The sequence below is a fragment of the Jaculus jaculus genome, chromosome 13 (assembly GCF_020740685.1).
Source record: "Jaculus jaculus isolate mJacJac1 chromosome 13, mJacJac1.mat.Y.cur, whole genome shotgun sequence".
In the NCBI taxonomy this organism is placed as follows: domain Eukaryota; kingdom Metazoa; phylum Chordata; class Mammalia; order Rodentia; family Dipodidae; genus Jaculus; species Jaculus jaculus.
Window position 1 is genome coordinate 23,964,380 of NC_059114.1, and position 22,948 is coordinate 23,987,327.

At 43.1% G+C, this 22,948-nt stretch overlaps 1 protein-coding gene across 3 annotated transcripts in view; it reads right to left on the reverse strand.

Moving 5' to 3' along the window:
• Positions 1 to 22,948, reverse strand: part of Hectd4 (HECT domain E3 ubiquitin protein ligase 4) — a 227,454-nt gene that overhangs the window by 45,995 nt on the left and 158,511 nt on the right. For all 3 annotated transcript variants that reach the window (XM_045132394.1, XM_045132393.1, XM_045132392.1), the window contains exons 45-54: positions 21,451 to 21,554; positions 18,329 to 18,490; positions 18,077 to 18,225; positions 16,241 to 16,320; positions 15,654 to 15,817; positions 13,777 to 14,014; positions 11,673 to 11,809; positions 11,133 to 11,259; positions 4,907 to 5,044; positions 1,808 to 1,944 (exon numbers count right to left, since the gene is read on the reverse strand). In XM_045132394.1, coding sequence (XP_044988329.1) covers positions 1,808 to 1,944; positions 4,907 to 5,044; positions 11,133 to 11,259; positions 11,673 to 11,809; positions 13,777 to 14,014; positions 15,654 to 15,817; positions 16,241 to 16,320; positions 18,077 to 18,225; positions 18,329 to 18,490; positions 21,451 to 21,554 — 1,436 coding nt within the window. The remainder of the gene's footprint in view (positions 1 to 1,807; positions 1,945 to 4,906; positions 5,045 to 11,132; positions 11,260 to 11,672; positions 11,810 to 13,776; positions 14,015 to 15,653; positions 15,818 to 16,240; positions 16,321 to 18,076; positions 18,226 to 18,328; positions 18,491 to 21,450; positions 21,555 to 22,948) is intronic.

Consider the following 22,948-nt stretch of genomic DNA (forward strand, 5'->3'; position numbering starts at 1 on the left):
CAGTGACTGGAGGCCCTAGTGCACCCATACTCTCTCTTTCTCTATGTATCTCTCTGCAACTCTGTGCTTGCAAATAAATAAATAAAATTATATACACACATATGTATGTATGTGCATACATATGTGTACACACACACACACACACAAATATAAAAGCAGGCTTTAGGGCTGGAGAGATGGCTCGGCAATGAAGGCGTCTGCCTGCAAAACCTAATGACCCAAGTTTGATTCCCCAGTAACCACATAAAGCTAGATGAACAAAGTGGCACATGCATATGGAGTTCGTTTGCCACGGCTAGAGGCCCTGGTATGCCCATTCTCTTTCTCTGTCTTTCTTTTCTCTGCTTACAAATACATAAATAAAAAGTGGTTTTTAAAAAAGTAAGCTTCACTTTTTCTTTCTGTCCCTCCTTTGTTCCTACTCCTTCAAATCCTTGTAAGTCCTATGACAGGGCTTTCCCCACTTGGCAGATGGGGAAACAGAGGCAGAAAGAATTAGTGAGACAATGAGATCCATTGCTGTGACAATGAAATGACAATTTTTCTCCCTTTCTCATTCCTCCTCCAACCTTCTGGAATCAAACAGCCCTGCCCTTTTATTTAAAAATAATTTTATGTATTTATTTGCATTTATGTGTGTGTATGGAAGGGGTAACCAGAGCCTCTTGCTGCTGCTGAACTCCAGATGTATGCATGCACTTTGTCTATCTTTATGTAGGTACTGGAGAATTGAACCCAGAATCAAGTGCCTTTAACTATTGAGCCATCTCTCCCCAGCCCATGACTTTTGACTTTTTTTTTTTCCCTCGGTTTTTCGAGGTAGGGTCTCACTCTAGCTGGCCTCGAACTCACAGTGATCCTCCTACCTTGGCTTCTGGAGTGCTGGAATTAAAGACATTTATCATCACGCCCAGTGACTCCTGTCTCCTTTTTCTTTTTTCCCCCAAGGTAAGGTCTCACTCTCGCTCAGGCTGACCTGGAATTCACTATGTAGTCTCAGGGTGGCCTTGAACCACAGTGATCCTCCTATCTCTGCCTCCCAAGTGCTGGGATTAAAGATGTGCACTACCACACCCAACTTGACTCCTGTCTTTTTTTAAAAAAATATTTATTTATTTTAGAGAGAGAGAGAGATAGAGTGAGAATGTGCCACCTTGTGCATCTGGCTTATGTGGGTACTGAGGAATTGAACCTGGGTCCTCAGCCTTCGCAGGCAAGCTCCTGCTAAGCCATCTCTCAAGCCTAGCTCCTGTCATTTCAAATTTTTTTATTTATTTGAAAGGCTAGAGAGAGATGAGGGAGGTATGGAGGGAGAGTATGGGTATGCCAAGGCCTCTTGTTACTGCTGCAAACAAATTCCAGATGTATATGCCACTTTGTGCATCTGGCTTTACATGGGTACTGGAGAATCAAACTCACTCATTTATTTGTTGAACTTAGAACTCAACAATTTTGTTACACTATCTAGCCAGTAAGCCTCGGGATTCCTCACACCTCCAGTGCTGGGGTTATAGGTGTACACAATGGCGCCTGGCATTGACATGGGCTCTGGGGATCCAAACTCAGGTCCTTATACTTGCATAGCAAGCACTTTACCCACTGAAGCATGCAAGTCTGATTTCCTGGGCTCTAATTTGAAGAGAAATCCAACCATATAACCTTTTTTTTTCTTTTTTCCTTTAGGAGTTGGGGATGAAACCAAGGGCCTGGTACATGCTAAGCAAGTCTAATCCCTCTCAAGGTGCTTGGGATCATGAGCCTCAATGTGCACACAAGAATATATTAACCTGAATGGCTGTTCACTTACTGAGTCAACATCCAGGACAACTCCGTGAAGGCCAAAGGTTTTCAGCATCCCCCTGATGGCAAATTTTGGCAGGGCAGTTCCAACAGTACTGCTGGCTACATTATTGCTGTCTGGAGAACGGGTTACTACTGTGAGACCTGAGGAGGAAGGAGAAATCTCTTTAGGAGAAAATACAGTATCATCTTCAGAGTCTGTTTAAAAACAGTCATGTAAGCCAGACATGGTGGCGGATGCCTTTAGTCCCAGGACTTGGGAAGCTGAGGAAGGAGGATCACTGTGCGTTCAAGGCTACCCTGAGATTAGTTCCAGGTCAGCCTGGGCTAGAGCAAGACCCTAGCTTGAAAAACCAAAATAAATAAAATAAAATAAAATGGACAAAGGGCTTCAGCAAGCATTTCTCCAAATATGAATAAAAAGATGTTCAACATTAGTCATTACTAGTCAGGGAAATGCATGTCAAAGCCACAGTGAGATTCTTCACATCCACAGGGATAGCTAAACTCAGAAAATAACAAGTGCTGCTGAGGATGTTCAGAAATAAATCCTACAGGGAGGAGTGTAAAATGATGTGGTTGTTTTGGAAATTAGTTTGGCAATTTCTCAAAAAGTTAAAGTTATCATATAGTCCCATAATTCCACGCACTCACATTCAGCATGCTTACACATTGCAATGCCTAATCCATATGTATTTCTCCAAGAGAAAGAAAGAGACACATCCACACAAACATATTCACACCTGTTCCTAGCAGTATATTCAAAAGAGACCCAAAAAAAAAAATGGGGAAATATGGGATATTATTCATGCAATAAAGTTTTGGCCATAATAAAAGAATGAAGGGATCCCCCCGCCCACACCTTCAGGTAGGGTCTCACTTTAGCCCAGGCTGACTTGGAATTCACTCTGTAGTCTCAGGTTGGTCTCACATTCACAGCGATCTTCCTACCTCTGTCTATAGTCTACTGGAATTAAAAGCATGCTCCACCACACCTGGCAAGAGTGAAGTTTAGATTCAGGCTACAACATAGATGAGCCCAGAAAAAGAAGCCAGACCCCCAACACAAATATCAAATGATTCAATTTGTAGGAAATGCCCACAATGGGTAAATTCATAGAGAAAGCAGAGCAGTAGTTCCCAGAATCTTGGGAGAGGGAAGGACGGGATGATATGAAAGCACAGAATTTCTTTTTAGGGGAATGAAAAATGTTAAGGAATGAGAGAGGCAATGGTTTGAGTTTAAAAAGGTGATTAAAAAATCTTTTTAAGCCGGGCGTGGTGGCACATGCCTTTAATCCCAGCACTCGGGAGGCAGAGGTAGGAGGATCGCTGAGAGTTCGAGGCCACCCTTAGACTACATAGTGAATTCCAGGTCAGCCTGAGCCAGAGTGAGACCCTAACTTGAAAAACCAAAAAAAAAAAAAAAAAAAAAAAAACTTTTTAAATTAATTTTTTGACAACTTCCATAATTAACCTATGGTAATTCCCTCCCTCCCCCCACCCCACTTTCCCCTTTCCAATTCCACTCTCCATCATATCCTGTTTTGTTGTAGGTAGTGATTGAACTCAAGGCCTGTGGCATGTTAAGCAAACACTCTACCATTGAGCCACAGTTCCCCAACCTCTAAAAGGGTGATGTTTTTGTTATTTTTTTTTACTTATTTATTTGCGAGAGAGAAACAGGCAGAGAGAGAGAGAGAGAGAGAGAGAGAGAGAGAGAGAGAGAGAGTGTGAATGGACACACCAGGGCCTCCAGCCACTGCAAATGAACTCTAGACACATGCGCCCCCTTGTGCATCTGGCTTACGTGGGTCCTGGGGAAGCAAACTGAGGTCCTTTGGCTTTGCAGGCAAATGACTTAACCACTAAGCCATTTCTCCAGCCCAGTTTTTGTTCTTTTTTGAGGGAGGGTTTTATTCTAGCCCAACTGACCTAGAATTTACTCTGTAGCCCTAGGCTGGTCTCAATTCACAAAGATCCTCCTCCTCAACTTCCTAAGTGCTCAGATTAAAAGTGTGTGCCACCATGCCCGCTAATGGAGACTTTTAGAAAGTGCAGAGAAAAAGAAAGGAGAGATACTAGGTGGAAAGGGCAGAAGAGAGAAGAAACAAATACACATTTTTGCACGTGCCCCATGATGTTTTGACATTTTGGTCAGGTTATGTGGCAGTTCTAAAAATGAACAGTTTTAAATTATCTTTTTTGTGCTTTTCTGTTGTCTCTCAAAACATGCAATATCCAGGTCAGCCTAGTCTACCTCAAAAAACAAAACAAAAAAATAACATATGGTTTCTGTGTTTGCGCACTTTGTTGTTGTTGTTTTCTTTTTTTTATTTTTAAAAAAAATTATTTGAGAGGAGAGAAAGAGAGGCAGGGGAAGACAGAGAGAGAGAGAGAGAGAGAGAGAGAGAGAGAGAGAGAGAGAGAGAGAGAGAGAAATGGGCATGCCAGGGCCTCCAGCCACTATAAATAAACTCCAGACACATGTGCCACTTTGTGCATCTGGTTTATGCAGGCACTGGGGAATCCAACCTGGGTCCTTAGGCTTTGCAGGCATGTGCCTTAACCACTAAGCCCTCTCTCCAGCCCTTATTTTTATTTATTTATTTATTTTTTTGAGGTAGTGTCTCACTCTAGCCCAGGCTGTGATTAAAGATGTACACTACCTTGCATGGCTTTTGTTTGTTTTTCTGAGTCTGGGTCTCATGTATCCCAGGCTGATCTTGCTTCTAGCTCTCAAGTGTTGGGATTACTGGTATAGGCCACCAACCCTGGCTGGACACATGGCTTGTTATTTCAGAAGCCAGGACTGAACTGGGAGGCCTACCTGGAGCCCTTATTGCAGGCTCCAATTTCCTCCTGTATTCCTGGCTTTGTCTCAGCTGCTTATGTCAGTGAGATCTGAGCATGTGGGAGATCAGCTGAGGTCAGCGGCCCACTGGGATGCTTGAACATTCATATGTGAGAGCCTGAGAAGAGATCAAGTCACTAGGCAAGGAGTCACTCTAGGGGAATAACCAGCGCTTGGCTCATGCTTGGGAGAATGCACCCACTCATGTCAGAGGGAATTCCACCGAAAAGGAAAGAGAAGCAAAAGCAAAACCTTTTCGAACTTTGTCAATTGTGAACTTGTTTGCTTCGTCTTTAATGTCCTCAATCGTAGGAAGATAAAGGTCTCTTGGGATGCCACCATTCTCCTCGTAGAGAAATTCAACTGTCTGACGGGCGATGTCCACCATGCCTGAAAAAATAACACACTGAGTAACTGTGCAGGGAACACAATCCTCAGATCAACACAACACTGACTTGTGTCTGACATAAAATGATGGGGAATGTTTCACACACCCTGTATGGAGGACAAAATCTTTTGGGAATGTACTTAAGTCATTTCTACCAAGTATGTATGTATGTATGTATGTATGTATGTATGTATGTATGTGTGTGTTATATACATATAATTTTTAACTTTTTGTCAGAGAAAGAGGGGGGTAGAGAGAGAGAGAGAATGAGCATGCCAGGGCCTCCAGCCACCTCAAACTAACTCTAGGTACATGTGCCCTTTGTGCATCTGGCTAATGTGGGTCCTGGAGATTCAAAACTAGGTCCTTTGGCTTTGCAGGCAAATGCCTTAACCACTAAGCCATCCCTCCAGCCCATATATATATATATATATATATATACTTTTAAATTTTTATTTATTTATTTTTTGACATTGCCATCTTTTATTCTCAATTTTTATTAACATTTTCCATGGTTATAAAAAACATCCCATGGTAATACCCTCCTTTATCCCCCCACACTTTCCCCTTTGAAATTCCATTCTCCATCATATCCCCTCCCCATCTCAATCATTCTACTTACATATATACAATACCAACCTATTAAGTACCCTCCTCCCTTCCTTTCTCTTCCCTTTATATCTCCTTTTTAGGTTACTGGCCTTTGCTACTGAGTTTTTTCCTTCTCACGCAGAAACCCAATCATCTGTAGCTAGAATCCACATATGAGGGAGAACATGTGGCGCTTGGCTTTCTGGGCCTGGGTTACCTCACTTAGTATAATCCTTTCCAGGTCCATCCATTTTTCTGCAAATTTCATAACTTCATTTTTCTTTACCGCTGAGTAGAACTCCATTGTAGAAATGTACCACATCTTCATTATCCACTCATCAGTTGAGGGACATCTAGGCTGGTTCCATTTCCCAGCTATTATAAATTGAGCAGCAATAAACATGGTTGAGCACGTACTTCTAAGGAAATGAGATAAGTCCTTAGGATATATGCCTAGGAGTGCTATAGCTGGGTCATATGGTAGGTCAATCTTTTTAGGAACCTCCACACTGATTTCCACAATGGCTGGACCAGATTCCATTCCCACCAACAGTGTAGAAGGGTTCCTCTTTTTCCACATCCCTGCCAACATTTATGATTTGATTTCATGATGGTGGCCAATCTGACAGGAGTGAGATGGAATCTCAATGCAGTTTTAATCTGCATTTCCCTGATGACTAGTGATGTAGAACATTTTTTTAGATGTTTATATGCCATTCGTATTTCTTCCTTCGAAAACTATTTAGCTCCATAGTTGATTTTTTGATTGGCTTGTTTGATTCCTTATTATTTAACTTTTTGAATTCTTTGTATATCCTAGATATTAATCCTCTATCAGATATATAGCTGGCGAAGATTTTTTTCCCATTCTGTAGGTTGCCTCTTTGCTTTTTTCACTGTGTCCTTTGCAGTGCAAAATCTTTGTAATTTCATGAGGTCCCAGTGGTTAATCTGTGGTTTTATTGCCTGAGCAATTGGGGTTGTATTCAGAAAGTCTTTGCCAAGACCAATATGTTGAAGGGTTTCCCCTACTTTTTCCTCTAGCAGTTTCAGAGTTTCAGGTCTGATGTTAAGGTCTTTAATCCATTTGGACTTAATTCTTGTGTATGGTGAGAGAGAAGAATCTATTTTCATCCTTCTGTAGATATATATCCAGTTTTCCCAACACCATTTGCTGAAGAGGCTGTCTTTTCTCCAATGAGTATTTTGGGCATTTTTATTGAATATCAGGTGGTTATAGCTACCTGGACTTACATCTGGGTCCACTATTCTGTTCCACTGATCTACACATCTGTTTTTGTGCCAGTACCACGCCGTTTTTGTTACTATGGTTTTGTAGTATAGGTTAAAATCAGGTATGGTGATACCACCAGCCTTATTTTTGTTGCTCAGTATCATTTTAGATATTCAAGGTTTTTTGTGATTCCAAATGAATTTTTGGATTGTTTTTTCTATTTCCATGAAGAATGCTTTTGGAATTTTGATAGGGATTGCATTAAATGTGTAGATTGCTTTTGGTAAGATTTCCATTTTCACAATATTGATTCTTCCAATCCAGAAACACGGGATGTTTCTCCACTTTCTAGTGTCTTCTGCAATTTCTCACTTGAGTGTTTTAAAGTTCTCATTATAGAGATTCTTTACTTCCTTGGTTAGGTTTATTCCAAGGTACTTTATTATTTTTTTTTTGATGCAATTGTGAATGGGAGTGATTCTCTGATTTCATCCTCTGTGTGTTTGTTGTTAGCATATATGAAGGCTACTGATTTCTGTGTATTTATTTTGTATCCTGCTACACGGCTGTAGGTTTTGATCAGCTCTAACAGATTTTTTTTTTTATGGTCCTTAGAGTATTCTTCAGCTAGGTCAGCCCAGAGGGGGTGCAGGCTGGGGCCATTCACTATGAGGACTGGATTACTTGGTCAGTCATAAACCAATGGCCAATTATCTGCAGGCAGACCTGCCCCTTTCCTTCAATGTTCAGGTGATAGATCTTTGTTTTAAATGTGATCTTTGTGGCTTGGATGAATATTCTGCTGGAAAGCTGATTTCAATTTTGAAGGCCCCAATACCTACGTAAAGCCAGATGCACAAAGTGGCACATGTGTCTGGAGTTCATCTGCAGTGGCTGGAAGCACCAGTGTGCCCATTCTTTTTCTTTCTGTCTCTATTCTCTCTTCTTGCAAATAAATAAACAAACAAATAAGAACAATAGACAAATGGGAAGACAGAAGGTGAGGGAATCATTTCTGATTTTCTACATTTCTTTTTTTTTTTTTTTTTTTTTTTGGTGGTGTACACCTTTAATCCCAGCACTTCAGTAAACAGAGGGGGGAGGATCACCACAAGTTCAAGGCCACCCTGAGATTACATAGTAAATTCCATGTCAGCCTGAGCTAGAGTGGGATGCTACCCCAAAACAAAAAATTTTTAAAAAAATAAATTTCAAAAAGCATATTTGAAACATCAGCTCTTTGTGTCAGGGTAGTTAAAAGTATTTTTATTATAAACTTCAGGACCTAATCAGTAGTAGTACACGTTAAGATAAATCTGAGATGACTTCTTATCCAGCACGTGTGCCTTGCAGGGTGGCATGTTCCAACACTTTCAAGGGTTGGGATCCACCAGGCCAAAGTTCCGCTGAGTCTCCACTGGCTGCGAACTGGATCCAGTCATGCTGGCTTGTCACATGGCATCCGCTCTGAGAAGAGCTCAGTCTCTGCTCTTGAACGCTGAAGGGCAAACCAGAACCTCATCAGCAGCTTCAGTCTTGAAATTCAAGCTTCTTTTTTCCACTTTTGATTTCAGTGATACTTAGGATTCAATGAAAAGATAGTCAACAGTATTCATTTAATAAGGGTGATGATCAGACAGTTTCCATAAACCCATGGCTAGAGAAGTGTACATTTCTTTTTATTTGTTTTTTTTCAAGGTCATGCCGCACTCTAGCCCAGGCTGACCTGGAATTCAGTATGTAGTCTTAGAGTGGCTTCAAGCTCACAGCAATCCTATTCTAGCTCCTGAATGCTAGGATTAAAGGCATGCACCACCATCCCCAGCCTTGATTTTCTACATTTAAAAAAAATGTATATTTTTTAGCTGGGCATGGAAGGCACAGGCCTTTAACCCCACCATTCTGAAGGCAGAGGTAGGAGGATTGCTGTGAGTTTGAGGTCAGCCTGAGATTACATAGTGAGTTCTAGGTCAGCCTGGGCTAGGGCAAGACCCTACCTCATAAAAACAAAAAAATTATTTTTTAGTTATATGTGTGTATACATGTATTTGCATGTACCAGGGTCTCTTGCTGCTGTGATTAAATGCCAGAATCTTGTGTCACCCTTTTGTTTGCTCTTCTGTGGGTGCTGGGGAATTGAACCTAGGCCAGGAGGCTTTGCAAGCCATTGCTATTAACTGCTGAGCCATCTATGCAGCCTGTCGTTTTAGAATTTTTAAAATTTATTTTATTTATTTGAGAGGGAGGGGTAGAGAAAGAGAGAGGCAGAGAGAGAGAGAATGGGCATGCCAGGGCCTTCAGCCTCTGCAAATGAACTCCAGACACATGTGCCATGTTGTACATCTGGCTTAAGTGGGTCCTGGGGAATCAAACCTGGGTCCTTCGGCTTTGTAGGTAAGTGCCTTAAACTCTAAACCATCCCTCCAGCCTGGTTTTAGATTTTTGTACTGTGATTTCACTATAATAAACATACACTGCTTATTTGAGAGAGACAGAGTGCTAACTGTATCACCACTGACATTTCCTGTTTTTGTTTTGTTTTAAGTTAGTGTCTCACCATGTATCCCAGGATGGCCTTGAACTTACTGCCCTCCTACCTCAGTCTTCTAAGTGCTCGGATTACAGGCCTGCACCATGCCCAACATTGTTTGATAGCAAAATGACCACTATTAATTAATAAAGCAAGTACAAATAGAATAGATGTCCAAATACTTGGGGGAAAAACACCAAAAGAAAGTATGGGGAGAGCAGTGAGGTAGGCCCATTGTCTCCACTTGCTGTGGATCCCATAGTGCTTAGGAGTTGCAGACAAAAGCATGTGTGTTGACAGCAGGCTTCTTTGAAACAAGACATATCTGCAACCACACACATCTACCGTTCAGAGGATGTCCTGGGGAGGAGCCTCAGCCAGGCTGAGCAAATAGCCGTGACACTACAGACTGGAGCAATGTGGTCGTGGACACCAACCCAACAGAAAAAGACCACATTAGGGTTGGAGGGATTGCTTAGTGGTTAAGGCACTTGTCTGCAAAGGCTAAGGACACAGGTTTGAATCCCTAGTACTCATGTAAACCAAATGCACAAGGTGGTGCATGCATCCAGAGTTCATTTGCAGTGGCAAGAGGCCTGGCATGCCCATTCTCCCTCTTTCTATCTATCTACCTCTCTTGCTTTCAAATAAATAAAATTTAATTTAATTTAAAAAAACAAAAAGAGGGGCTGGAGAGATGGCTTAGTGGTTAAGCACTTGCCTGTGAAGCCTAACGACCCTGGTTCAAGGCTCGATTCTCCAGGACCCACGTAAGCCAGATGCACAAGGTGGCACATGAATCTGGAATTTGTTTGTAGTGGCTAGAGGCCCTGGCACATCCATTCGTTCTCTGTGCCTCTGTCTCTCTCTGTCATGCTCAAATAAATAAAAATAAACAACAACAACAAAAAAGAGGGTCTAGAGAAATGGCTTAGTGGTTAAGGTGCTTGCCTGCAAAGCCTAAGAACCCAGGTTCTATTCTCCAGGTCCCATGTAAGCCAGAGACACAAGGTGGTGCATGCATCTGAAGTTCGTTTACAGTGGCTGGAGTCCCTGGTGTGCCTATTCTATCTCTCTCGATCCCGCTCTCTCTCAGTCTCTAATAAATAAATAAAAATTAAAAAAAATTAACTATATTTAAAAAAAAGAAAAAGGCCACATCAAACCCTGCAGTACACACATGTAGCCTCATTAACCTCTCCCCTGGGGGACTTGATGGCAGAGGCTGGTCACTGGTACATACACAAAAGGTCTTCTGGGCACCTCAACCTCTGGCAGAACTTTGAAGGGGAAATTGCATTGTCATCACATTGCTCTGACATTGAGCTCTGAATTACAATCGAGTGCTTCCTGTGCACCAGGCTCTGTCACAGCTCACTGACTTCCCACAAGTGGAAGAGGTGGCACCCCACTCATTCCATTTAAAGATGAGGAAGGCCAAGCTCCCACAGCTGAGAGACATCCCATCTGTGACTTCAGATGTGACCAGTCTCCAAGGGCCGCAGCTTCCCACGACAACTCTTCTAGCTGCACCTACGAACCCATCAACTCAACATAACAACTTACACTGACAAGTAAGTCAAAGCCTAGCAACAAAGCAAGGGACCCCGAGCTCGCTGATGCAGGAAAGACACAGTCAAGCCAGGCACAACATTTGAGGAGCACCTCTCCTAAAGTCCTCCACCCATTCTTCAAGCCATGCAGAGACTCCTTGAGAAAACAAAAGGCAGCAGACCTAGCTGTAAAGCACCCTTGATCTGGTCCAGGCCCGATTTCCGCTCGGCTTCATTGCGGAAGCGTCTCCGGATGGTAGGGAAAACTTTGGTCTCCCATGCTTTCACCAGCAAGGCATAGTGGTCCTCCTGCAGGGGGAGAGACTTGTGAGCCAAGGGACAGCCTTATGCAGGTGGTGCTCCCATGCTTGGAGTTCTGAGCTGAAGTCCTACCCTGCTTGAACCCTGGTCTAACCACATCCCTCATGTGCCACTTGAGCTCTTCTTGTCCCACCAAGGCCACAGAAGTCCTTTCACCACACTCTGGACGTCTGAGCTACCTTATGGTTTTCAGGGCAGCCCAGCCCAGCCTAGGAGACACGGCTACTCATAGGTGGCTTAGAGAGATGAATACTCCAGAGTGCCTGCTCACACACAAGGGCACAGCTAAACAGCTCTAACTGTGGGCTTTGCATGTGCACTTCAGAATCATTTCCCTGTTCTGGTCACAGGGAGTTAAGCTAATGCTGCTCAATCCTAACCTGGGGGGCAGGGGCTCTTACCTGTGGGATGTCATCATCATCATCATCATCACTCTCATCATCTGCGATGGGAGGTGGGTGGGGATCTGGCCCAGAGGTGATGAAATTCTCATAGCTGAGCTCAACTTTATAATGGCAGGAGGTGTCACTATCATATTCTGTAACAAAACGTAATGACAGTGAATTCACAACAAGAGTGGATAGGCTGAAAAGATGATTTAACTTCTTACCCTGGGATGAGCTGCATTCTCTGAACATGCATGATAGAAAGACTTCTGATGCAATGGACATTTAAAAAATGCAGCCAAAATATGACTAAGCACCTGTGGTGACCCTGAATCTGGAAATTGGTTATCCAGTAAGATTCATTCCACTCAGAGAAGGGTGTGGAAAGCTCTTCACCATGAGAAAGAATCAGAATCTTCTAACAGTTTGCAAGTCAGGATCCATGGGCCAAATGTGCCCTGTATATAGCTTAAATTTGGTGAAAATTCTTTCTTTTCCTTCCTTCCTTCTCTCTTTCTCTTTCCTTCTTCCCTTCCCTTCCCCTCTCCTCTCCTCTCCTCCCTTCCCTTCCCCCCCCCCTTTCCTTTCCTTTCCTATCCTGTTCTGGGGATGGGACCATTACAGGCAGGGGCTCTCTGCCACTGAGCTATATCCCTGGAACTTAATTTTTTTTTTTTAACTTGTTCTAAATGTTGAAACACAGTCTTGCTAAATTTCCCAGGCCAGCCTCAAATATGCTCTATAGCCCAAACAGGCCTTGAACTCACCATCTTCTCTGAGTAGCCTGGATTATATCCTTGTACCGCCATACATGGCTTATTGTGAATTTCTTCAGATAATCAGGAAAGATTTTAGTGCATACCTTTCTAACTATTGCCCAAATATTTTATTTTTATTTTTATTTGAGATTAAAGGAAGGGGGGAGGGAGAGTGAGAGGGAATGAATGAATGAGAGAGAATGGGTATGCTATGGCCTCTTGCCACTGGAAACAAACTCTAGATGCATTTGCCACTTTGTGTATCTGGATTTATGTGAGTAGAGGAGAACTGAACCCAGGTTATCAGGGTTTTTCTTTATTTGTTTTTTTTGAGGTAGGGTCTCACTTTAGTCCAGGCTGACCTGGAATTCACTCTGTAAGTCTCAGGGTGGCCTCAAACTCATGGCTATCCTCCTACCACTGCCTCCCGAATGCTAGGATTAAAGGTGTGAGCCACAGTACCTGGTTGTTGGGGCTAGCAGATTTAAGCAAATGCCTTTAACCGCTGAGCCATTTCCCCAGCTCCCCCAAGTTATTTTTGAAAAATATTTTTTGGGCTGGAGAGAGGGCTTAGCAGTTAAGGCACTAGCCTGACAAGCCTAAGGACTCAGGTTTGACTCTCCAGGTCCCACATAAGCCTGATGCACAGCAACGCAAGTGCACAATGTTGCACATGCACACAAGGGGGTACACACATCTGGAGTTTGACTGCAGTGGCTGGAGGCCCTGGTGTGCCAATTCTCTCCCTCCATCCCGCTCTCTCACTCTCACACACATACATTAAAAAAAAAAAAAGAAAGGTCAGTCTCTTGGGCTTGCCTCAAAAAATATTTTTATTGCTAAGCTAGGTGTGGTGGTGCTCTCCTTTAATTCCAACACTGGGGAGGCAGAGGTAGGTGGATCACTGTGAGTTCAAGGCCAGCCTGAGACGACATAGTGAATTCCAGGTCAGCATGGGCTACAGCAGGACCCTACCTTGAAAAAGCATTTTGTATATATCTATAATCCTAAAATGCTTACAGCAATGGGAAGCAAAACTCAGAATCTCGAAGCTTACAGGTTCAGCTGGCTTGGCCTTCCCAGCAGCAAAATAACATGAGAGACTGTTTCAATCAAGGTGGAAGGAGAGGACCAGCATCCCAAGGTTGTCCTTTGTTCTTCATACTTGCACTATGGAATACATGTACTCCACCCGCCCCCCCCCCCACATGCACACAATCTCTCTCTTTCAAATAGCAGTGTAAAATGAAGACAGTGCTAGCACTGCATGGGGGTGCAGCGAGTCAGCAGTCTCTTTACCCAAGCTAAGGGATGGATACATTCACACTTGGATAGCAGGGGGCAAGGAGGAAGTGGCTCACGTTGTTGGGCAGTTGCCACAGCAGCAATCCGGCATGGTGGCCCATGAGTGCCAGGGTCTGATGCAATACTGGTACCAGCATCGTTGTCACTGTCAGATGCCATGGCAAATGGCAGGGCTTCAAAGTTAGCACTGATCTCCTCTGCCAGATCAGTGCACAGGTCAGCAGCATTGCGGTGGGCCTGCCCTTCGGCATAAGCAAAGGGGCGGGAGCCAAAGTTGGCCCGAGTTTTCGTGTTCTGGAAAGGAGGTCAAAGAAAGGATTTAAAAGGATTCAGGTAGACTTGGGCTTATTTTATTAACACTTAAGTTGTATTTCATTAAATGTCAAACTAGAAGAATGGCCCTAGAGTGAGTTGGCAGGAAAAGCAGACAGAAGGCCGGGTGTGTTTACTGTGACTAGAGCACTGGTTGGCCACTCTGGCCTCCCTCACTCCTTCCCTCCTCACTGGCAGGCTGCCAGGTTATCTGCTATTCAACACTGTTTCCAACACTGTTCCTCTCCCTCTTCCTCTTCCTTTTGATGTAGTCCAGAAAGGTCTCCAACTCTCATCCTCTTGCCTCAGTCTCCCACTAAGTGCTAGGACTATAGGCATATACCACCACACTTGGCCAACAGGGTTCTTTTCTTCCCAATGCCCCTGCATGTGCTCCTCTCTATCTGGAATATTCTTTTCTCCAACTTTGCCTAGAACTAGTTCATACATCACTTCTCTCAAAAACGAGGAATATGCCTTGTACCTACTTCCATAAAGACTAATATTCTCACCTATGACATTTACTAGTTTGTGATTGTATACATACACACATACATATATTTATATATATGCATATATTTATATATATACATATATTTACACACACATACATATATTTAGTTATTTGACTAATGTCTAATTTTCTTTTTTTAATATTCAATTAATTTTTTTATTTATTTGAGAGAGAGCGAGCAAGTGAAAGAATAGGTGCACCAGGGCCTCTTCAACACTGCAAAGGAACTTCAGATGCATGCACCACCTTGTACATCTGGCTTTACATGGGTACTGGTGAATAGAACCTCAGTACTTTGGCTTTGCTAGAAAGTATCTTAACTGCTAAGCCATCTCTCCAGTCCATTCTATCAAATTTCCCTTGAAGCAGACACTGTATCTGTTTTGCTCAGTGCTTCATAGTCAGAGCCTGACACAGTGCTTAACACCTCGTAGATGTTCAATGAATATTTGTTGAATGACTAAAAGCTTGGAACAGGCTGAGAACTGCCTTTCCTATTGGAGGAAAACCAGGGAGGCAGAAGCTCAGGGTACAGCTTGGATCAGTACTGTACATGCTAATTTAGACATGCCAGTAACAATCTGCTTTCATATGCTGCCCAAGATTCTGCACATATGAGGATGGTCATCTGAGTATAGTATGGGATAGATATGGAGTTGGGGGCTAACAGCATCATCAGCAGTGATGTCTCATAGAACATCAGGTGCTGGGAGCTTCTTCAAAATCAACGAAGCCCATGAAACATGCGTGAGCAAACTGTGAAAAGTAACAAACTTTGACTTGGCCAGTGGATCACTCCTTTGGCAAAATCCCAAGAGGATGGTTACTTTTACAGTCTAATTACAGAATCATTTTACTCACATCTGAAAATGTGCCTTGGTTTAGGAACAATAGCTAAGAGGAAGTCAGAACAGGTATGCAGTGAATTCTTGGTAGAGCATCACTCAATGCAAGACTGAGAGGTCAAAGAAAGCAAGCCACCTGCACTGGCTCACTCTTGTGTCATTGTGAGCTGACTGTATGTACAGTAGCCTTTCATTTTCCCCTTCTGGATAAGAACAAATTACTAAAAACAGTATGTTCTCCTTTCCTGTCAAGGTAACTTGCCTTTTTCTGAATGTGAACCACAGGCCACATCCCACCAGAGACATCTTCAAGGTATGGTGTGAGGCGCTGTCCACAGTATGTGAAGTACACTCGGCCCTTGGCTGGCTGTCCAGGAGGAGGTGGAGTCCCCTCAGTCCTCTCCCAGCCAATTCCTGCCACATCACCTACAACAGAGGAGAAAGAATGCCACATATATCCCCCTTTATTGTGAAGTCAACTTCTAATTTGCAATGTAGAACAAAGGCAGATAGATGTGTCTCCTGAGAAGCCAGATGGAGACTCTAAGAGTAAGGGCTTCAGTGCCCACCAGGGGGAAGCAAGAACAAGTGTTTGTTTTTCGAGGCAGGGTCTCCCTCTAGCCCTGGTTGACCTACAATTAGTCTCAGGCTGGCCTCAAACTCATAGCTATCCTCCCTCCTTAGCCTCCTGAGTGCTGGGATTGAGGCCACCATACCCTGCAAGTATTTGTTTTTTCCTCAAAGACAAATGGCCCACTTCCATTTGCTAGATTTATTTAACATTAACCTACAGAGGCCCAACCTGGGACCCAAAAAGCATGCAGGGGAAAGTGGCACAGTAGGACTCACCAGGAGAGAGAGTAACATCTAAGCGGACACTCTTCCACTGCAGCAGACTGGAGCCATTGTAGTGCACAGCTCGGCCATTGCTGGGAGAGAACAAGGGAGTCAGGGCCAAGACAAGACTCGTGAAGGAGGGCAGGGATGGATGGAGAGGGCTGCAACAGCCCAAGCGTCATCAGAAATCCTCAGAGTGGGCCAGGAAGATGGCTCAGTAGTTAAAGGCGTTTGCTTACAACGCCTGCCAACCTAGGTTTGATTCCCCAGTACCCACGTGAAGCTAGATGCACAAAGTGGTGCATGCATGTGGACTTCATTTGCAGTGGCAAGAGGCCCTTACACACCCATACTCATTCTTCTGTCTCTCTCTCCACTCAAATAAATTAAAATTATATCACTTTAAAAAAGAATAAATCCACTTAATAATCCTTTCACTAAGCACAACTAGACTACCAAGTGGCAGTGTGCACACTTGGCGGAAGGTACCCTGCTATTCTAAGTCCACGCTTGGGGGTGGCTTTTCCTGCAGTATTACAATGCCATGGCAGCGCCTCTTAAACTGTACAACAAGGGAGACACGTCATTCAAGAGAACTAGAGACAAAGCCCATTTTTCTAGTAGCATTAAAATAGTGGCACATCTGTTTTATTTTTATACACAAACAAGGTATGTGGGCTCAAACATACTCAAGAAACAAAGGAATAGGTATGTCACTGCAGGACAGCTGAGAAAGTCATGCTGACAAGAATGTAAACATCCAAATGAGGAAAAGAACACACTCCTGCCCTCAAACTTACTGAAAGACGGAATTCAATTTTCAGTTTCCCTCTATTCTTTCTCTTTCCTTTTTTCTTTCTTTCCTTCCTTTTTTCTTTCTTTCTTTCTCTCTCTCTCTTTATTTCTTCCTTCCTTCCATCCTTCTTTTTTGGTGAGGCAAGCCCAACAGGCTGGCTTTTTTTTTAATATGAGAGAGAGAGAGAGAGAGAGAGAATGAATTGGTGGCCCAGAGTCTCCAGTCACTGTAATCAAACTCCAGACATGTGTACCACCTTGTGCACATGTGCAGCCTTGCCTATTTGCATCACCTTGTGCATCTGGCTGGCTTATGTGGGATCTAGGGAGTCAAACATGGGTCCTTAGGCTTCCTTTAACCTCTAAGATATCTCTCCAGCCTAATTTTTGGTTACTTTATTTATTTATTCTATTTTTTAAGGTAGTTCTCGCTCTAGCCCAGGCTGACCTTGAATTCACTATGTAGTCTCAGGGTGGCCTTGAACTCGTGGCATTCCTCCTACCTCTGCCTCCCACGAGCTGGGATTAAAGGCGTATACCACTGTGAATGGTTAATTTTCAGTTTCTTAATACCCATAAACAACTATTTAGAAGCTCTGGAATACTGACCCACTTTTCTCTTTCTGTTTTTTTAAAAATATATTTTATTTATTTAGTTGAGAGAAAGCGGCAGAGATGGGGAAAGAGAATGGACATGCCAGGGCTTCCAGCCACTTCAAACAAACTCCAAATGCATATGCCCACTTGTGCATCTGGCTTATGTGAGTCCTGGAGAATCGAACCAGGATCCTTTGGCTTTCCAAGCAAATGCTTTAACCACTAAGCCATCCCTCCAAACTCTCACCCTTTTTTTTTTTTTTTTAGTCAAGGCAGGGTTTCGCTCTAGCTCAGGCTGATCTGGAACTCAACCTGTAGAACCAGGCTGGCCTTGAGCTCACATCTATCCTCCTACCTCTGCCTCCCAAATGCTGGGATTAAAGGTGTGTGCCACCACTCAAGGACCTTTTTTTTTTTTTTTTTTTTTTTTAAGTAAAAGCAGCAGTAACTACTTACTTGTGGAACAGACAAGTGCCCACTGGATTGGTCCATGCCCCATCACGTTTCTCTGCTTCTGTAGCAAAGCCAAAGGAAACAATTGGTCCAGTGTCATCATCAGTATCTCCATAGGAAACGATTTCAATTTCCCAGTAAAATGATGGGGCCTGGAGAGACACAGAGCACGACAGTCAGAACGGGCTTTGCCACTTGCTGTTCTTTCCAGTTGGAAGGATGGGGCAAAAGACAATGTGCCATGTGCCTCCTCACCTGAACTGGTAGAGAGGAGGTAGCATAGATGAAAGTGCCTCGGGGCAGACCTCCACCAGCGCTGGGGTCAGCCAGGAAGGTGACGGAGGTCAGGTGGGATGAGAACATGCAGGCACGCACTGGAGGGAACACTCGAGAAGGGCTCCAGGTGATCTCTTTGGGCTAGAATGAGGGTGAGGGTGGTACACATCATTCAGGAGAACTGTAGGTACAAATCCATTTATCTAATAGGATTAAAATAGTGGCACATATATTTAAAACACACACACACACACACACACATATATGTACGTAAAAAAATTTTTTTTCAAGGTAGGGTCTCACTCTAGCCCATGTAGTCTCAGGTTGGCCTTGAACTCACAGTGATCCTCCTACCTCTGCCTCCCAATGCTGGGAATTAAAGGTGTGTGCCATCATGCTGGACCTTATTTTTTGGGGGGGGGTTTCAAGGTAGGGTTTCACTTTAGCCCAGGCTGACCTGGAATTCATTATGGAGTCTCAGGGTGGCCACAAACTCACAGAGATCCTCCTACCTCTGCCTCCCGAGTACTAGGATTAAAGGCATGTGCCACCATGCCTGCCTCTATTATTTTATTTTTTTTATTGACAACTTCCATAATTATAGGCAACAAACCATGATAATTCCCTCCCTCCCCCGACTTTCCCCTTCACAACTTCACTCTCCATCATATCCCCTTCCCCTCTCTATTAGTCTCTCTTTTATTTAGTGTTGGAGATCCCAGAGCTTTGCATCTGCTAGGCAAGGGTACTCACTGAGCTATATCTCACCCATATATATATATAATTTTAAAATATCTTTTTCCTGATTGTTTTTAAGAGAGCAGTACTACTCCCAGTCCAATTTTCTTGAAATAATCACTCTTTTTTTTTTAAATCTTGAGCTAATATGGCTTAGCAGTTCAGGAACTTGCCTGCAAAGCCAAAGGACCCAGGTTTGATGCCCCAGGACCCATGTAAGCCAGAAGCACAAGGTGGCGCATGATTCTGGAGTTCATTTGCAGTGGCTGTAAGCCCTAGTGTTCCCACTTTTCCTCCCTCTCTCCCTCCCTCCTTCCTTCCCTCTCTCTCTCTCTGCCTCTTCCTGTCTCTCTCTCAAAAAAATAAATTAAAATTAACAAGAAGATAATCTTTTTTAAAAAATCTTGTTTTTTGCTCATAATGTTTTTATTTATTTATTTATTTTGAGAGAGGCGGAGGGAGAGAGAATGGGCACATCACTGCCTTCAGCTGCTGTGAGCAAACTCCAGATATGTGTGCCCCCTTATGGCACATGTGAGTCATTGTACACTTGCTTCACTTCGTCTGGCTACGAGGGTCCTGGAAATTCAAACATGAGTTCTCACATGAGTTCTCAGGCTTTGCAGACAAGTGCGTTAACTGTTAAGTCATCTCACCAGCCCTAAATAATCACTCTTAACTCCGTTCATTCTAACTTTACATGTTTCTTTCCCATGCTTATAAATGCAATTTTTACTCTTGCATTAAGCATCTTTTACCTCCATTATGAGGACTGTGGTCTGCACTTTTACATAGCTCCTATCTGTGTGTACATAAAAGCATTCTCACATTGCCACATGATGCCAATGCATTACAGGACTATTTTAGCTCAATCCACGACCAGAAGGGTATCCTTATGATATAACATCCAGCTGAGAGCCCAGTAAGGCTACCTACTATGTGACAATCGCTCTTACATGTTCATAATATTTGACCATCTCATTACTGCCATCTCAGGTCTTATACACAAAGTATATCTGTCAATCCATCAATCTCACTGTATTCTGCAGAAAGAATTGAAAGGTGTATGTGAAGATTTGGCTGCAAACATGTCATTAGATCACTAAACAGCAGACTATAAGGCTGACAGTACAAGCCTAAGAAAAGAGATGTGGGCACAGCACATGCTAAGTCCTACGGCTGATGGACTGCACGGAAACACATTCACTGTATACTGAGAAGGAGAGAAAGCAGGAAAGCTGGATGCAGATAGTCCAGACATCAGAAATGAACTTCTGTTTTAAAAACCATACCTCTGGGACTGGGAAGATAGCTCAGCACCTAAAGGAGGGCTGTCGACCAATTTCAATTCCCCAGCACCCATGTAAAAAGTCATATGTAAAGTGGCACAAGTGCTTGTTTACAGTTGAAAAAGACCCTAGCATATGTGTTTACACATGCACACACACATGCAAATAAATAAATACATTCAAAAATTATGAGCCGAGAGTGATGACACACTTTCAATCCCAGCACTTGGGAGGCAGAGGTAGGAGGATCACTGTGAGTTTGAGGCCACCCTGAAACTACATAGTGGATTGCAGGTCAGCCTAGGCTAGAGTGAGACCCTACCTTGAAAAAAAAAAAGCCTCAGTATGTTGCTAATAGCAACAGGAAAGGTTGAGAATTCAGGTAAGTTTTTTTTTTCTCCTATATCTTAAACTTTGTTATTACTTACTCTCATTCATTCACTTTAAAAAAATATATTTATTTATTTATTTGAGAGAGAGATAGAGAGGAGCCAGGTAGACAGACTGGGCACACCAAAGCTTTCAGAAACTGCAAACTAACTCTAGATGTATGTGTCACTTTGTGTACTGGCTTTATGTGGGAATTGGGAAACTGAATCCAGGTCGTTAAGCTTTGTAGTCAAGTGCCCAATGCTCTAGGCCATCTCTCCATCCTCTATTTCTCTTAAATGTACCTATTAATCATACTGGAGAACGAAGCTTTTTTTTGGGTTTTCAAGGTAGGGTCTCGCTCTAGCCCAGGCTGACCTGGAATTTACTATGTTGTCCTCAAGGGGGCCTCGAACTCATGGCAATCCTCCTACCTCTGCCACCCAAGTGCTGGGATTAAAGGCATGTGCCACCATGCCTGGTTTAGAACTAAGACTTTTTTAAAGCTTGCCTTTTCTGTTATTCATAACACACAGAAAAAGTTAATAAATTCTGCTCCCTGCTATACTTTCAGTATTCAGAATGTCAGTTCAACATGCTTTGGCATTCAGAAGTGACAAGTATGCACAGTATGTCTCCCCAAAGGACTTTGAACATGCTCATTCTGAGTGACAGCCTGGCAGGTGTGAGGCACGGAGGGCTCACCTGTCTCCGATCAGCCTGCAGAGGTGGTGGCGGGGGCCGAGCACAGTCACGGTAGAGCATCCTCAGCCGCTCACACTGCACCTCCACCACTGCTAGTCGCTCTCCTGTAGAGGGATACATGCAACCTGTGAGATTCTAACAATTCCTGAAAGATGTAGCCTGGCAACAGAGCTATTCATATTATCTAATAAATGAAGTTCCCACCACCACTTTTGGACACAGAGTCTTATGTATACTAGACTGCCCTCCAAATCAATACATAGCCATCAGTATATATCTTGAACTTTCTGATCCTCCTACCTCTAATTCCTTAGTGCTGGGCTCGTGGGTGTGACCATCATGCCTGGTTTCTGTGGTGCTAGAGATGGAACCCAGGGCTTTGTGCAGGCTAGGTAAGCATTATACAACTGAGTTACAATCCCAGCCTCTATCTTCTTGATTTAAACTTTTTCTTTATTGTAGCTCAGACTTGCTTGGATCCTCCTGCCTCAGCCTAAGTGTTGGGCTTATGGGGTGTGTACAACCATGCCTGGCTACTTAACATCTAAATTGATTTTAAAAGTTAATACCTACTGCCTATTTCCTGGATACTAGGCACACTGCTAGATGTTGAAGAATACAAAGACACAAGAGGAGGACAGGATAAGCACATACACGAAAATACATAAGGCTTCAGGATGTGGTACTTGATATAAGGCAGAAGGCCAGGCATAACTTTATTTTAGAATGTGGAAAGGCTTATAGATTTCAGAAAAGATAACATTTCAATAAACAGAAAAGGAAGGGAATTCACTTAGTTTATAATAAACAAATCTGCTACCTAATCTATTCCAGATGAAGTGAGGGAGTAGAAGGAATTCATTGAAATATTTTTGAAAATGAATATTGATATATTACCTATAAATTCCTTGACATTTTGGTACATGAAATAAAAAATTTAATATATAACATTCCTTCATGATAAAAGTCCTATAGAGACTGGGAACAGAAGGAACATATCTCAACATAATAAAAGCAATTTATGGCCAGCCAGGCCAAATGAGCCAACTGGTGCAACAGTGGCATGTCTGTTATGGGGAAAACCAACCGCCCTCAAATTTAATTGGAGGCCTGCTCCATGGTAGGGAATACATTCCTGATACTGAAAACCTACAACAGGGGTAGTCATGATGAGCCCTAGGGGTATAACATCTGCTGCTGTCTGACTAAAAGTATACACTATGCTCACCAAACTGCCCAGTAAGCATTTCTCTTAATGTTCATATCCATATATTAATGCTACTCTCAATTTTGGTTAGAGAGTCTTCTTTTTCAGATGGCAATGACCTTGGGATGACTCAGAAGGCACCATGGTGCTGAGAAGAAGTGATAGAAGAGCATTGAAATATCTCAACCACACCTTCCAAGGCTCAGGGTCCATTGCAAAAGAGGTGGCAGAAAGAATGTAAGAGCCAAAGGAAGGGTAGGACTCCTTACAAAGTGCTCCTTCAGATACGAA